This window comes from Peromyscus eremicus, chromosome 2 (assembly GCF_949786415.1).
Source record: "Peromyscus eremicus chromosome 2, PerEre_H2_v1, whole genome shotgun sequence".
NCBI classification, from domain to species: Eukaryota; Metazoa; Chordata; class Mammalia; order Rodentia; family Cricetidae; genus Peromyscus; species Peromyscus eremicus.
Window position 1 is genome coordinate 62,350,391 of NC_081417.1, and position 15,630 is coordinate 62,366,020.

General features: G+C 46.1%; 1 protein-coding gene across 1 annotated transcript in view; it reads right to left on the reverse strand.

The window, feature by feature from the left end:
* Positions 1 to 15,630, reverse strand: part of Kif24 (kinesin family member 24) — a 42,958-nt gene continuing 27,328 nt past the window's right edge. Inside the window, exons 8-12 of the mRNA XM_059254138.1 lie at positions 12,523 to 12,594; positions 9,301 to 9,410; positions 1,953 to 4,142; positions 1,361 to 1,454; positions 1 to 667 (exon numbers count right to left, since the gene is read on the reverse strand). Coding sequence (XP_059110121.1) covers positions 527 to 667; positions 1,361 to 1,454; positions 1,953 to 4,142; positions 9,301 to 9,410; positions 12,523 to 12,594 — 2,607 coding nt within the window. The 3' untranslated portion in view covers positions 1 to 526. The remainder of the gene's footprint in view (positions 668 to 1,360; positions 1,455 to 1,952; positions 4,143 to 9,300; positions 9,411 to 12,522; positions 12,595 to 15,630) is intronic.

Consider the following 15,630-nt stretch of genomic DNA (forward strand, 5'->3'; position numbering starts at 1 on the left):
TCAAGAGTTGTTCAGTTTATATTTTCCAAAACTAAAGCTCCATGCTCTGGTGGGGAGGAAGGAGCTCACCCAACTGCCTGGCTGGTACCAATGCTGTAGTCTGAAGACAGAAAGGCACAGAAGTCAGTAATAAGGCTGTTGACTCAGCATGTGGTCCCTAACCTCTGACCTCTGATCTCCAGGTTACCACTGAACACCCCGATTTCATCCTCAAACTTAGGAACATCTACAGTTACTAGACCAGATATGTTCCTACAGACACAGGTCAACAAAGCAAATATTCTGAGCCCCAAATAGAAGGGGACATGAAGGTCTTCAGCCTGGGCCTTTCTTACAGGAGTCCCTATGGTTGGAAGTGAGGTAATTTGAGGTCTGTCCCTGAGAGGTGTGGCCATCCAAGACCAAGTATGGCTAGAGTGAGTGAGAGGCAAGCAGGACAGGGCGTGGTGGTTTGTAGGAAGGCCCTGGCGGAGCCTCTTCCAGCTCCAGAGAGCACAGCAGTGTCCACCCAGGGTGAGCCCTTCCTCTAGGACACCACAGTTCTCTTGGGGGCTGCAGCCGGCCTGTGGCAGGTGAGGTACAGCTGCAGCTGGCTTCTTAGGCTCTGGATGCACTTGGACTTCAAGGCCATGATTTCATCCAGCTGGGTCACGAAATCTTCAAAATCCTAAGGAACAGGACAAGTGGAGGTTTTTCTCTTGATGACCCTTATCTTTTCTAGTCTTGTTTTTTTGTGTAAAGTTTTTTTTTAATGTGTATGAATGTTTTGTCTACATACCATGGTGACATACTTGGTGATACTCATGGAATTTAGAAGAGGACGTCAGATCTCCTGGGACTGGAGTTCTGGATGGTTGTGAGTTACCCTGTGGGTGCTAGGAACCAAACCTGGGTCCTCTACAAGGGCTATGAGCACTGTTAACTACTGAGCTTGCTCTCCAGTCCCCTAGTCCATCTTCTTGAAAGGACCTTAGACATTTCCATGGCTTGGGATGGGGCCTCATTCTTGAGACACTTCATTAGTGGAGGCTATATTCTGCCAAGGGGTGCTTACAAAGCTTTGAGTCTGCAGGTTGTATGTAAGCAGCAAGATGGTCACTGCTACAGTAATCGCAGGGAGGAGCCCCCCAACAAACCTTTAGGAAGGCAGAATGACTAAGGACAGAGGCTGGAAAGCACTTAGCTTGGTGGTGAGCAGTGTAGCACTGTTTTCCACCTCTACCCAGACCCTCTGAGGGCCACAAGGCCTCAGCAGTGAGTACACAACAGCAGAACTTTGTGTCATGAATACCACAGCAAACATGACCATCAACCCAACCACAAGCTAGTTGTCAATAGCTCATGTGGCTATTCTACTTACATTAGACTCCATCTGGGCCATTAAGGTCTCCTCCTTGAAGTCCAGCTCAGCCATTTCATCCAGCTGTTCCTGGTGTGCACGGAGGACCACTTGCCTAGGAACATATAGAAGAAACTGACCCTTCTGGTTTCCCATACTCAGGGATACCCTTTGGAAATTGAACCTCATTTTTACACTAGGAGCTACCTCTGCCCAGTGTGGTAAGGCCAGCAGGCCACTCCTTGCTTTCTCCTCTGTTCTGCTTTCAGAACTAGTCAAGGGGTTGGGGAAGTACCCACAAGATGCAGGAAGAGACACACTTCTCTGGCTGTCCCTGCTTCCTCAGCTGCTGCTTAGGGGCTTCCTTGAGAGAGGCCATAAAGCTGTAACAGCTGGTGCATCTGGTACAAGGTCTGCTCTTATTTCTACTTATGGAGGGTCCAGGACCAAAGCAGGTCAGGGCTAAAAGCTGACTATCTACCTCTGGTCAGACTGGAATGACTAGTTAGAGAACACAATGGGAGCACCAAGTCTGCCCACTAAAGAGGCAAGCAAACTGGAAAGAGCATGGGGTGTTGAAGGGGCTTAAATCTTAAGACAAAGTCCTACTTACTGTGCCTGCTCCAGTGTAAGTGGACAGAGTGTCCCTGAGGCCTTGGGAGAACAGCTGCGGACCACAGGAGGGTCTGATGCTAAGCACCTTGAGATTGGCCTGCGCTTGAGCCACAAGATGTCCTTGTAAGAGGGCTTGCTGGAGTCTGTGGAGGAAACAAGCTCCTGCCAGCTGAACCTTGCAGCATGTTTTCTCTCCTGGGCCCAAGGATCGCCCACTACATCATTACTTCCTGTAGATGAGGTGAACAAAGGTGTAGAAAAGGGTACCCCAGCCTGTATGACGGAGAAGGGCTTTCTTGGGAACGGCAAGGAGCCCCTCAGTTCAGTCTCTTCAGCCTTGTCATCGTGTGGTTCACCATGGTCCTGGGGCAGGAGTGCAGGCCTTCTGCTCTGGCAGGCCTCCCTATTGGGCAGTCTGTCAGGTGACTGCTGATGGATGGGGGACGGGGACAGAGCTGGAAGATCACCACTTGGCCGATTGTCAGGGGGAGAAGAGGACAGCCACAGGTGCGTGGTTGCTGAGGACACTGGCAAGGCGGCCTCTTGATTGTAAGGTGATACTGTGTGTCCCACTGCGGGCCCTCCTACGATCTCAGCCATGAGACCATGCCCAGCTCTATCCTGGACAATCTGCTCCAAGGAAGGAGAGTCCTCCTGACTGGGGGTCTCCAGGAGGGACATAGTGAGAGGAGCCATGAGTCCAGAAGCATTTGCAGAGCACATATGTAACTGCTCTCCTGAGTCCTCTTGGAAAGGAGCACTGTTGTTCACTGTTCCTGGCGTCCGAGTCACTTTGTCTTCACTGACTTCTCTCAATGGTGTGGAGACTCTGTCTCTTTGGTCTGGGGATCCAGAAACTGCAATGTGGGACAGTGGGAAAGACAGCCCATCTTCTGGGGATGGCAAGCTACCCTCAGCCTGCCCAGGAACCTCATTTCTGAAGGCCTCCAGTCTGATGTCAAAGGCTTGAGCTCCACCCATTTCTTGGTGATGCACAAAATCTACCTGTGGGGAGGAAGGCTTCTGGGCCACATTGTCCTTGGGAGAAGGCCCTGAGGAGGCAGAGTCTTCCTCCTTGCTCCAGTCCGAGCACACTTTACTCGGGCTGTTGCTCTGCTTGAGTGTTCCTCTGCTGTGGTGCATGATGGGGTCCCTGGAACACGGCCAGCTGTCAGTTGGGCCCCTCTCCTCACCATCTGTCTCAGAGCTGAACCGCAAACACTGCTGCCTTTCTGCCAGCTGCCCCTCAGGGCTGTGCTCGCTGCTCTGATGAAGGAAGAATGACCTCCCACTCTTCTCTACGGGGGCCCTCTGCATGTGTGAGAAAGAATCCTCACTGAAATCGCTGTCATCCAGGTCCTCCGTCTGGGCTCCATCATGGCTCTCAGGATTAGAGTGGAGGGGAGAAACGGTCTCACTCGGGAGCTGACCTTCTGAGGGCCTGTGGTGACATAAAAGCCTTTCTAGTGGTTGGTAGTTTAGCTTCTGCTTGAGGAGTGGTGGCTGCTGGAACTGCTGGTGGTAAAATCGCAAATGCTCTTCCCTTTCCTTCTGCTGGGGAAGGGAGTTTGTCCAAGCTTCAGGGGCAAGCCTGGCAGGTGTGCCCACCTCGCTGTCCCGACTGGCTTCTAAGTGGTGGCTGGTGCCAGGGAGCTGAGCTCGTGACAGAAGCTGCTTCTGCACTGGCTGCACCGGCTGCACCTTCTTGCCTCTGGCAGGCAGCCTGACGCGAAGTAGGCCTTCTCTTGGGCCCGAGGCCCTGCTCTCCCACCCAATGGCAGTCTTGCTGCCAATCTGACTTTTCTCGGGGCGCAATGGTGCTGACTCTTCTGCTCCCTTTTTGATCAAATGGCCAGACCTCATGGGTCCTTTCCAAGGGCTGGCCTTCATGCCCCACTCTGAGGCAGGACTCCCTTGGGAGCTACCCCCTTTGCTGGGGGTTTTAGGTCCAGAGGCAAAGGGGATATTGGGAGTGTGGCTGGCCAAAGGGTGGGCTTTAACTCTTGTGGGGCTTGGGGCCATAGCAAGTGACTGCTGAAGCCCCAGTTTAACTTTTTTTGGGGAGCACTTGTCCCCTGGCAGGGCAACAGGGGAGCTCTGAATTCGTTTTGGAGAGGAGTTTGCAGATGTCCGATTTCGACTAGTGGCTGAAGCACAACACTTAAGGCCTTTCTTTAGTTCCTTCACCCTGCAAATAATCATTTAACGTTACTGTAGATTCTTCTATGTCTGTGATTCCTTTCCTACAGCTTTCAGGGAATGAAAACAACACACAAGGGAAGTATGGCAAGGACTGAGTTCGTTCTTGCTCTGGGAGAGTGTTATGGAATAATACTTTAACTAGGAAAAGTGTGACATTTGTTTATGCTATGGAATATTTAACTATGTGAAGATGTGTGGCATTTGTTTGTGCTGCATTTGTTTAACTATGTGAAGATGTGCTGCATTTGTTTCACCTTGCCTGCCTAAGACACCTGATTGGTTTAATAAAAAGCTCAATGGCCAATAGCTAGGCAGGAGAGGAATAGGCAGGGTTGATAGGAAAGGTTGACAGGAAGAGAGAATAAGTAGGAGGAGAAATCTAGGCTCAAGAGAGGAGGAAAAGAGGATGAGGGAGAAAGAGAGGGGCATGCTTAGGGCCAGAAACCAGGGAGCTGCTAGTAAGCCAGCCAGCCACGGAGACAGCAGGAAAGTAAGATATAAAGAGCTGGGCATGGTGGTGCAGGCATTTAATCCCACCCTTGGGAGGGAGGGGCAGGCAGATCTCTGTGAGTTCGAGGTCAGTCTGGTCTACAGAGTGAGTTACAAGACAGCCAGGGTTGTTACATAGAGAAACCCTATCTTGAAAAATAAAAACAAAAACAAGATATACAGAAAAAGGAAGGAAGGAAGGAAGGAAGCAAGGAAGGAAGAAAGAAAGAAAAAAGAAAGGTAAAAGGCCCTGAGGCAAAATGTATGCTGAAGAGAAACAGATTAAGTTATAAGAGCTAGCAAGAAACGAGCCTAAGCTAAGGCTGAGCTGCTGCTGCTGCTTTTTTTGGGGGGGAGGAGGGGGTTTGTTTGTTTTTTTGGTTTTTTTGAGACAGGGTTTCTCTGTTTCTCTGTGTAGCTTTGGAGCCCTTCCTGAAACTCACTCTGTAGCCCAGGCTGGCCTCGAACTCACAGAGATTCTCTTGCCTCTGCCTTCCGATTGCTGGGATTAAAGGCATGTGCCACCACCACCACCAGGCTAAGGCTGAGCATTCTTAACTAGTAAGTCCCTGTGTCATGATTTGGGAGCTGGATGATGGCCCAAAAGAAAAAGCCTGCTACATTTGGCATTCCAGCATGAGGCCCAAATTTCCACATAGGGCCTGACACAGCTGGGAAAAAAAGCCAGCATGTTAAGTAGAAACAGCGTGCTGGGTAGGGATGCAGAAACAAGCATCCCAGAGCTGGGGCGATTGAATGCAGTTTCTGGTTTAAAAACATGCCTCTCAGGCAGGCCCACAGGGCTTAGAGCTCATCTCTCATGGACCCCAGGAGGGGGCAGGGCCAGCTGCCAGAGCCATTCAAGGTTGACAGAAATCAGGTTTGATTGGAAAGACCCCCTGAAAATTCTGGCTACAGACATAAAGAAATAAACCTAGAAAAACTATGAGACAGGTGACATATATTTTACCTGCTCAAACATAAAACAAAAATCTTCATCCGGCTTGTGTACAACACACAGTCCATACTTGTATTAATGCAGACATGTATGCTACCTTTGAAAGTTTGTGTGTTTTCAGAACAAGGGGGCCAGACACCAATGAAAACAGATGGCCCAGGTTTTCCAGCTTCTCAGACTCTTCTAGCCAAGACTGCAGACACTGGACAACAAATGTTATGGCTAGTTTTCCCAGGACTTGACCATTATCTCAATTTTCTCAGGGTCCCTAAAGATGTCATTGCCCACAGACAACAGGAAGCAGTCTAGAGAACATGATGCCCACATTCCCAAGAGGTGGGGTAGGTGGTTTTTGGTCATCTGGTGGGTTATGGATGCTTGTCATCATTTAGAGGAAATATAGGATAAAAGGACAACTATTAACCTTAAATATTTACATTGGTATGGATTTTAGTATATTGATACAAATTTAAAGTTCTTTTTGTTATATTGTATGTATATTTCTACTCTTGTTTGGGGTATTGTACCTATGCAGCTCATTTAAAATGCAATGTATAATGAAGAAATGGAGGTGAGTAGTTAGTCATCTATAATAATCAAACTGGTAGTCATGTTAGGTATGTTTTCAAGGTTAAACAAATATAGTTTAGATAGATAGTCTTCAAATACTTCAGAGACCTACAGAATATCGTATTTAAGATGTTTAATAACCTGAGTCTTTCCATGACAGTGAGACACATCTGTCCCTAGCAGCACAAATTTACTTCAGAAAAAATGATGGACATCAAAGAAACTCCATAGAGAGTTTGCTTTCATTGTGGCAAATTCGGTCACTGTGCAAAGAAACTGCCCTTGCCATGACTGCTGACAGAATGCTGTCCAAATTGGACAAGCAGGACACAAAAGAAGACAACTGCTAAATTTTGTCAAGACAAGGTAGGGCAGTCCTTCAAAATTCCTGCTTCACAGAAAAGTGTGCCAGATATTCTGGGCCTGTAGGCTGAAAATGGTTGCTCCAACATTGCAGAGGAACTTGGATGACTATCCTGGCAGCTAGATGTCTGTCATTTCTATAGTTTTGAAAGTGGCTTGAACTGCACTTCCTGTTTACTCAGGTAATAGTATATCCTTGAGGGGTCTTTGATGGAGTTGAAGACTAGGTAGTTATAGTTTTGTTTAGTTATGATAGAAGGTAAATTAGGTACAAAAATTTAGACTCACCAAAATAGGATAAATAATGGAGTATTTTCATGATTTTGCCAAATACAAATGGACTGGATATTGTAAATATAATTCTTACTTGATAACTGTTCTTATTGTATGTAGTTTTACTACGTTAAAGTTAAAACCCTTTTTATTTAAACAAGGGGGAAATGTTGTGGAATATTATTTTAATTAGGCAAAGATGTATTACATTTGTTTATGCTGCCTTTGTTAATTATGTAAAGGTGTGTGACATTTGTTTCTGCTGCCTTTGTTAATGATGTAAAGATGTGTTGCGTTTGTTTCATCTTGCCTGCCTAAGGCACCTGATTGGTTTAATAAAAAGCTAAACAGCCCATAGTCAGGCAGGAGAGGGATGGATGGGGCTGGCAGGCAGAGAAAATAAATAGGAGGAAAAATCTAGGCTCAAAAGAGAAGAAGGAGGGCTGGAGAGATGGTTCAGGGGTTAAGAGCACTGTCTGATCTTCCAGAGATCCTGAGTTTGATTCCCAGCAACCACATAGTAACTCACAACCAATCTATGAGATCTGATGCTTAAAAAAAAAAAAAAAAAAAAAAAAAAATGGAGAGAGAAAAGGAGAAGAAGAAAATGAGGGAGAAAGAGAGGGACATGCCCAGGGCCAGAAGCCAGGCAGCTGCCAGCCAGCCAGCCAGCTATGGAGACAGCAGGAAAGTAAGATATACAGAAAGAAAGGGAAAAAGGGTAAAGAGCCCCGAGGTAAAATGTAGATGAAGAGAAACAGGTTAAGTTTTAAGAGCTAGGAAGAAATGAGCCTAAGCTAAGGCTGAGCATTTATAACTAATAAGAGGTCTCCCTGTCATGATCTGGGAGCTGGTTGGTAGCCCCAAAGAAAAAGCCTGGTACAGGAGAGAAAAAAAGGAAAAGGCACATTCTCCTTTAATGTGGATCCCACTGTAGTTGAACTAAAAGAGCAGTGTCTTTGGAGAATACAAGCATGCATACAATAGGACATGACTGGAAGTTTGCAAATCACTCCAGCCCTATGTGAGGGACAAGCTAGGAATCAAAATCATGCTATATTCATTAAGGGCCTGACAGGTCCTGAATATAGGCTAGCTCAGGAATTCATGTCTACTCTTCATCTATAGTCCCACAGACTCCTTTGTCCTGCAAACTGCACCCTGCTCAGCTTCTCTGGGAAGGTGAATTCCCCTAAATCTGCTGGGCAGTTCAGAGCTAGTCCCACTAAGGGAAAGAGGACATGTATTCCCAGCATCTCCTAACTTAGCACTACTGACATTCTAACTGGGTAAAATTCTTTATTATAGAGGCTCTGTGCATTGGAGATGTTCAGTAACATCTGTGGTTTTTATCCACTAGATGCCAGCAGCACCTTTCCCCAGCCATGACAATAAAAAGTGTTCTTACTTCTAGGGGCTGGAGAGATGGCTCAGAGGTTAAGAGCACTTTCTGCTTTTGCAGAGGATCTACCAGGTTTGGTTCCCAAAACCCACATGGTGGCCCACAACCCTCTGTAACTCCAGTTTCAGGTGATCTGATGCCTTCTGACTTCTGCTGGCACCAGGCATACATGGGGAGCACATAATACATGCATACAGGCAAAACACTCATATACATAAAATAATCTAAAACATTTTTATAACATGTTCTTACTTCTGTAAGAGACTAACTGTAAGTAGAAATGGGAGGGAGGGATGCTGGCAGATACCAAAGTCCCTTCAGAGAGAAGCCTGGCCAAGCAGTTAATGGGTGCTAGCTTTAAGACCAGCAGGATGGTCCAGTGGGCAAAGGAACTTGCTGCCAAGTCTGACGATCTGAATTTGACCCCTATGGTAGAGGGTACTGACTACCAGAAGTCGTCCTCTGACTTCTACACAACCCCACCCCAACACCTCCTGCAATTTTTCTTAAAGAGGTGCTACCTCTGCCACCAACTTTTAATAAGTCCTTGGGAAGTTCTTCCCCTTCTTTGGGCCTTTATCTTTTTTGACATGTCCAGATTGGTCCTTTCTGGACCTACATGCCCCTACAAACAGCGCTGAGGTCAGCAGAAAGAAAAGCTCCTGAGCCTACCCCACTAGTTAATATTCCATTTCCTAGTGGACATTGAGAAGCTACCGACGGCACCAACCCCTGAACAGGGACATGTGGCATCTTTCTCTTCTCTCACACACAAAAGTAGGGTTCATTGGTCATATTTTCCAAAATGCTAATAGAGTATCTCCAGGAAGTGGGCTGTGGAGTTCAGTGCCAGATCACTGTATGTCGGGAAGGCATGTACACAAACACATGTGACCGACACATACAATCTGACTTTGTTTTTTCAAGACAGGGTTTCACTGTGTGGCCCTGGCTGTCCTCGAACTCACTCTGTAGTCCAGGCTGGCCTCAAGCTCACAGAGATCCGCCTGCCTCTGCCTCCTAAGTGCAGGGATTAAAGGCTTGCATCACCACCACCCAGCACAACCTGACATCCTATAACCAACTTACCGGTCAGCATAGCGCAAGGTATTCAGTGTGTGCTCTGTGGCTATGTGGCTGGGTGAGATGTTGGCGATCATGCAAGTTTTGGCATTGCCAATGAAAGAGTCCTTCAGGACCTGTCAAACCAAGAGACAGGCCAATGAACAAAGGGCATACTGATTACCTATGTGTGAAGATGCTGGCCATCGCTTGCTCTATTCACAAAAGACATTTTACAAAAGAAGAAATACATTAGACTGGAGAGATGGCTCAGTAGTTAGAGCACTGGCTGCTCCTACAGAGGCTTTGGATTCAGTTCTCAGCATCCACATGGTGGTTCATAACCATCTATAACTTCAGTTCCAGGGGATCTGAGGTCCTCTTCTGGTCTCAGTAGGCACACATGTGGTGCACAGACATACACGGGGGCAAGACATACACATGAGTAAAAATAAATCTTAAAAAAAAAAGAAGGAATAAGAAATACAAATAACTGGCTCAGTGATGGTCTTTAATCCCAGCACTCAGGAGGCAGAGGCAGGAGGATCTCTGTGAGTTTGAGGTCGGCCTGGTCTACAGAGAGAGTTCTAGGACAGGCAATAAAACTACACAGAGAAACCCTGTCTCAAAAAAAAAAAAAAGAAAGACAAATAACCAACAAACTTACCAGTAATCAGAGAAACACCAATAAACCACCAGAAAAATTAATGAATGTCTGAAAGGCATACACCATTTATGGTGCTGAGGAGATGGCTTGGCTGGTCAGAGCAAGCACGAGGACAGGAATTCAGATCCCCTCATGTAAGAAGCCAGCGCTGCTGAGACATGGGTACGGGAGGGCTGATGGAGCTTATGGCTACCAGCCTAGCTCCAGTATAATGAAAGATCCTATCTCCTGGGAAAAGGTAAAAGAACGTGACAGAGCAGGACACCTGAGGTCTTCTGGCCTCTGAGTGTACATGGGTGAAGACTGTACAACTAACTCATGCTCATATATAACCCTATGCACAAAGGAATATAAGGAAAAATCATTTTAGAAAGAAAATCCAGCATTTTTGTACATAAGAAAGTCTGATAAAACTTTGCCCAGGTTAAAAGTCCCGAAGTGGGAACTTCCCTCACTACTGTGATAGTTGTTTTACTGTGTTACTACTAGTGTTGTTACTACTGAGGTAGTTAACCTTAGTTGTCAACTCAATTAGATTTTAAGGCACCCTTTATCTTCTACCATTTTCTTTTCCTAAGTGGAGATAAGGTCTCAATATGTAGCCCTGGCTTGCCTGAAACTCATTACTAGGCTGGCCTGGAATTCACAGAAATCTGTCTGCCTCTGCCTCCTGAGTGCTTGGGATTAAAGGTATGTGCCACCATGCCTGGCTCTACTTTATACTATATGACTTGTTGAGATTTTTTTTTTTTTTTTTTTTTTTTTGGTTTTTTGAGACAGGGTTTCTCTGTGTAGCTTTGCGCCTTTCCTGGGACTCACTTGGTAGCCCAGGCTGGCTTCGAACTCACAGAGATCCGCCTGGCTCTGCCTCCCAAGTGCTGGGATTAAAGGCGTGTGCCACCACCGCCGCCCGGCGAGATTATCTTTTTTTTAAAGGAGAAGCACGTTTTCTGGGGATGAAAACTTATTTAGAAACAGGAAGTTCAGTGTCAGAATCAGGAATGGTGTCCTGGGTCTCTGGTTAAATAGTGTTTGAGCAGAAACACTCAGGGGTTGAGAACATGGCTCAGTGGTTAAGAGTGGTTTGGACCCTTCCAAAGGATCTAAGTTCAGTTCCCAGGACCCATATTAGGTGGTTCATAACCATCTGGAATTGCAGTTCCAGGGAGTCAGACATCTTCTAGACTCTACAGGCACCTGAACTCACTCCACTAGATCCCCACATGTACACACACATACACATAATTGAAAAGAGAGAAGTTACATTCAGTGCAGAGAGCACTAACTCTGGCTCCTGTGGGTTCTTATCCAAGGTCTTCCTCTTGGCCTCCCAAGACCAATCTATCTCCCACTGTGTACAGGACCTAATGTTGAAAGGAGCTCAAGACAATATAACAACTTTTACATCTATTTCTCCCTAGACTGTTCCTCTGCAGCTCATATAGACCTGACTAAGCATCTACTGGTGCCTTCTAGTCATTTGTATGACAATAGAAAGAAGAGGTCCTTATATTTGTGTTACTCAGAATAAACAGGGCTGGGCCTGGTAGTGCAGGCCTGTAATCCGAGATGCTCAGAAGACTAAGGCAGGAGGATCTCAAGTTCAAGACTTAGTAACTCTACTAATAATATATATTTAGGTATTTTCCCCAGTGTCGAGGATTACACCTAGGATCTGGTGCATATCAGGCAAGTGCTACCATTGAGCTACACCCCGGCCTATTCCCCCTTGTTTTGTTGGTCAGGGGTAGACCGACAGGATCTCATTATGTTGCCCAGACTGATCTCCAGTGTATGGGCTCAAGCAATCCTTCTGCCTCAGCCTATGTTGCTGGGAACATAGACACACACCATTGTAGCCAGCATTTTATGTTTTTAGATAGTCTTCTATGTTTCCAGGCTAGTCTTGAATTCCTGGGCTCAAGTGATCCTCCTGCCTCAGCATCCTGAGTAGCTGGACTTCAGGAAGAGGCCACCACCCCTGCAGTAAGGTTGTTTACACTGGAAGAACATGGAAAGGTGGTATGCTGGTCAGCTTTGTCAATCTGACACCGGCCAGTCATCTGAGAAGGGAGTCTTACTGACGGGATTTCTCAGATCAGATTGGCCTGTGAGTGACTGTCTTGTTAACTGAGGTAGGAGGCCCCAGGGACATGAGCTGCAGCGTCCAGGGAGGTGGTCCTGGGTGTATGGGAAGGGAGCCAGTAAGAGACACTGCCCATGGTTCCTACAGTGACTCTGCGCAGGGGTGAACTGTGAACTGGACAGAGGATTTTCACAGAACAGAGTGGGACGGGGACGACGATGACGACGACGATGACAGGTGGTGAGAAGAGCAGGGCACCTCTTGGACTGTACTGTTCGCTGCTGCTGCTGCTGCTGCTGCTGCTGCACACATCTCTGCCCGAGTACACTGACAGCCGCTGGAGGAAAACGACACCTAGACTCTTTCTTCCCAGCATAGTTAGCTATGCTTAGCATCATGGCTTGCTAGTAGTGGACACCTGACTAAATTAATGAAGTAAAGGAGGAAGGAACAATGAATGAACCAGAACAGACTCAAGGCTTTTGTTTAACTTTACCTGAGTCAATTTGCTCTGCCTGAAAGGCGTATGGGTGTGTTCCTGGTCCAGTGCTCGAATACATTCTTTCAGCTGTAAAGTGAGAGAATAAACAACATATCAATATGACAAAAAAAAAAGTGAGGGACAGTCATAAGCTTTTTTCTCTTTTAAAGTTTATTTTAATTTATATATATATATGAATGAGTGTTTTGCCTACATGTACATCGGTGCACCATATACGTATGTGTCTAGTGCCCACAGAGGCCAGCAGAAGGCCATTGCATCCCCTGGGACTGGAGTTATACATACTTATGAGCCACCATGTGGGTGCTGGGAATTGAACACCAGTCCTCTGGAAGAGCAGCCAGTGCTCTTAACCTCTGAGCCATCTCTCCAGGCCAGGAAGCTGAGCTTTCTTAAATAAAAGCATAGTCAGCAGTTAAGAGTGCTGGCTGCTTGCTGGGCGCTGGTGGCGCACGCGTTTAACCCAGCACTCGGGAGGCAGAGGCAGGCGGATCTCTGTGAGTTCGAGGCCAGCCTGGTCTACAAGTTCCTGGACAGCCAGGGCTCTTACACAGAGAAACCGAACTGTTCTTCCAGAGGAACAGTTTGGTTCCTAGCACCCACACTGGGCAGCTCACAACCACTTGTTAACTCCATCCAGCTCTAGGGGATCTAACACCCTCTCCTGGCCTCTTCAGACACCCAAACATATGTGGCACACATCACACATACGCATAAATAAAACATTAAAACAAATCTCAAGATCCTGTAAAAGCAAATAAACCACACTCAGGAAATGTTCCTAAAAGAAAGTCAAATGTCCTGCTGTTTCCTGTCCAACAGGTAAAACCAAGCAAGAATGGGAGAACAGCATCCTGTGCTGTCTTGCTAAGGACCCTTAACTTAGGGGCTGTGGTCCTAGATTAGCTGAATCCACAGTGAGATGATGAACCCGGGAAGCCAGCCTCGGGTCCCGAGTCCAAGCTCATGCAGTGGTAAGCCTGGCTCACCTGTTTTTCCGTCTTCACAACTACTGATGTGCTCAGGGAGAGAACAAGCCTAAGCTACTTTCCTCTCCCCTCATACATGTACACCTATAGGAGTAAATTCAAGTGCAGATTTGGATATAAACTGATTGGGGAAGGAAAAATTAGAGCAGCAGAGACAGAATGCTACTGTCCCGCTAGTTTATTTTTCTGTCAATTTGACACAAGCTAGACTCTACAGCTGTCTGGGAAGAGGAGTCTCAACTGAGAAAATGCCTCCTACAGACTGGCCTATCGACAATTCAGTAGGACATTTTCTTGATTAATGCATGATGTGGGAGAGCCCAGAGCACTGCGGGTAGTGCCACCCCTGGGCAGGTGGTCCTGGGTTGTGTAAGAAAGTAGTTTGAGAGAGCCATGGGGAGCAAGCCAGTAAACAGTGTACCTCCATGGCCTCTACTTCAGTTCTCGCCTCCAGGTTCCTGCCTGAGGAGCTCCTGTCTTGGCTTCCCCTGATAATGGACTGTAACTGGTAGGCTACATAAATCCCCCTCCCCAAGTTGTTTTTGGTCATGGTGCTTCTATCACAGCAGTAGAAACCTAAGTACTGAGCAATTACTTCACACTACCATCTCCTTTATTTTTCTTTTAATACTATTATGAATGTGTGTGCACATACATACATGCTTGTACACATGATGGCACACATGTGAAGGTCAGAGAACAACTTCGTGGAGTCACTTCTTCTGTCACCTTTACATGGGTTCCACAGATTGAGCACATGTTGTCAGGCTTTTACGGCAAGTGTGGGCCATCTCAATAGCTCCTACTACCTCATTTTAAAGAGGACGGAGCTCTTCCTGGGGGGACCATAGTTTATGACATCAGAATCACACATTGTTGGCTAAAGGCTGTGGGCACTGACCAGTTCATTCAATCCACCTGCACCTGCACCCACAGCTGTAAGGCAAGGGCGAGAGGACTTACTAAACTTGCCATGCAGAGTCAGGAAGACCAAACTGACTGGCATACAGAAACACTAAAGTACACCCATGGCTGGTAGAATAAATGATAATTATATTTTACTTAACTTATGATATTCAAAGTATCACTTTTAGATATAGCAAATATGAAAATATATTACTGAGATATCTTATATGCTTTTTTAATAACAAATTTTCAAAATCCTTTGTGTATTTTACTTTAGAGACATCTTAAGTAAGACTAGCTACGCTGGGGGCTGGAGAGATGGCTCAGCTGTTAAGAGCACTGGAATGTTATGATAGGTATACACAACCATACTCAGCAATACACTTCTTTATTACATATCAACCCAGTATCTCCTATTTTTAGCATTGGAAAATTTCCAGAAGGGATAATATTGTGTATGCCTCTTTTGATAACAATGACACGGGTTTGATTTCACTACCCATATGGTGGCTCACACTGTCTGTAACTCCAGTCTAGAGGATCTGATGCCTTCTTCTGGTCTCTGCCTATACCAGACACACATGGTACACAGACTGATATGCAGGCAAAACACCCATACACAAAAAATAAATAAATTAAAAAAAAAACAAACAAACCAAACAACCTAGCCATATTGAACAGCAAATACACAGATCCTAACCACTTTTGGAAATCTAGAGAACAGACTAGCACATGAAACATCAACATGGGATGTAGTTATCTGTGTCTAGAATGTGGGAAAACATACAGGCAAGTGATTACCCACCACCCTGAAAGAGTGTGCTGACACAGAAAACAAAGCAGGCTGGGGAAAGAACAAGGAAAGAGTCTTCATCTTCAATAACCAACTGTGAAAAGACAGTTATGGGGCAGCTAGAGATTTGTAAATACTTATTAAAAGGTAACATTAAAAGTATGATAATGTTAATTGTGGATACATTTAAAAAATAAAGAGCCCAGGGCTGGAGAGATGGCTCAGTGGTTAAGAGCACTGGCTGCTCTTTCAGAGGACTCGGGTTCAATTCCCAGCACCCACATGGCAGCTCATAACTGCCTGTAACTCCAGTCAGGAATTCCGACACCTTCACACAGTCATAATGCAGGTGAAACATGAATGCACATGAAATAAAAATAATAAATTATTTTTTAAAAAAGAGCCCCTTTCTTT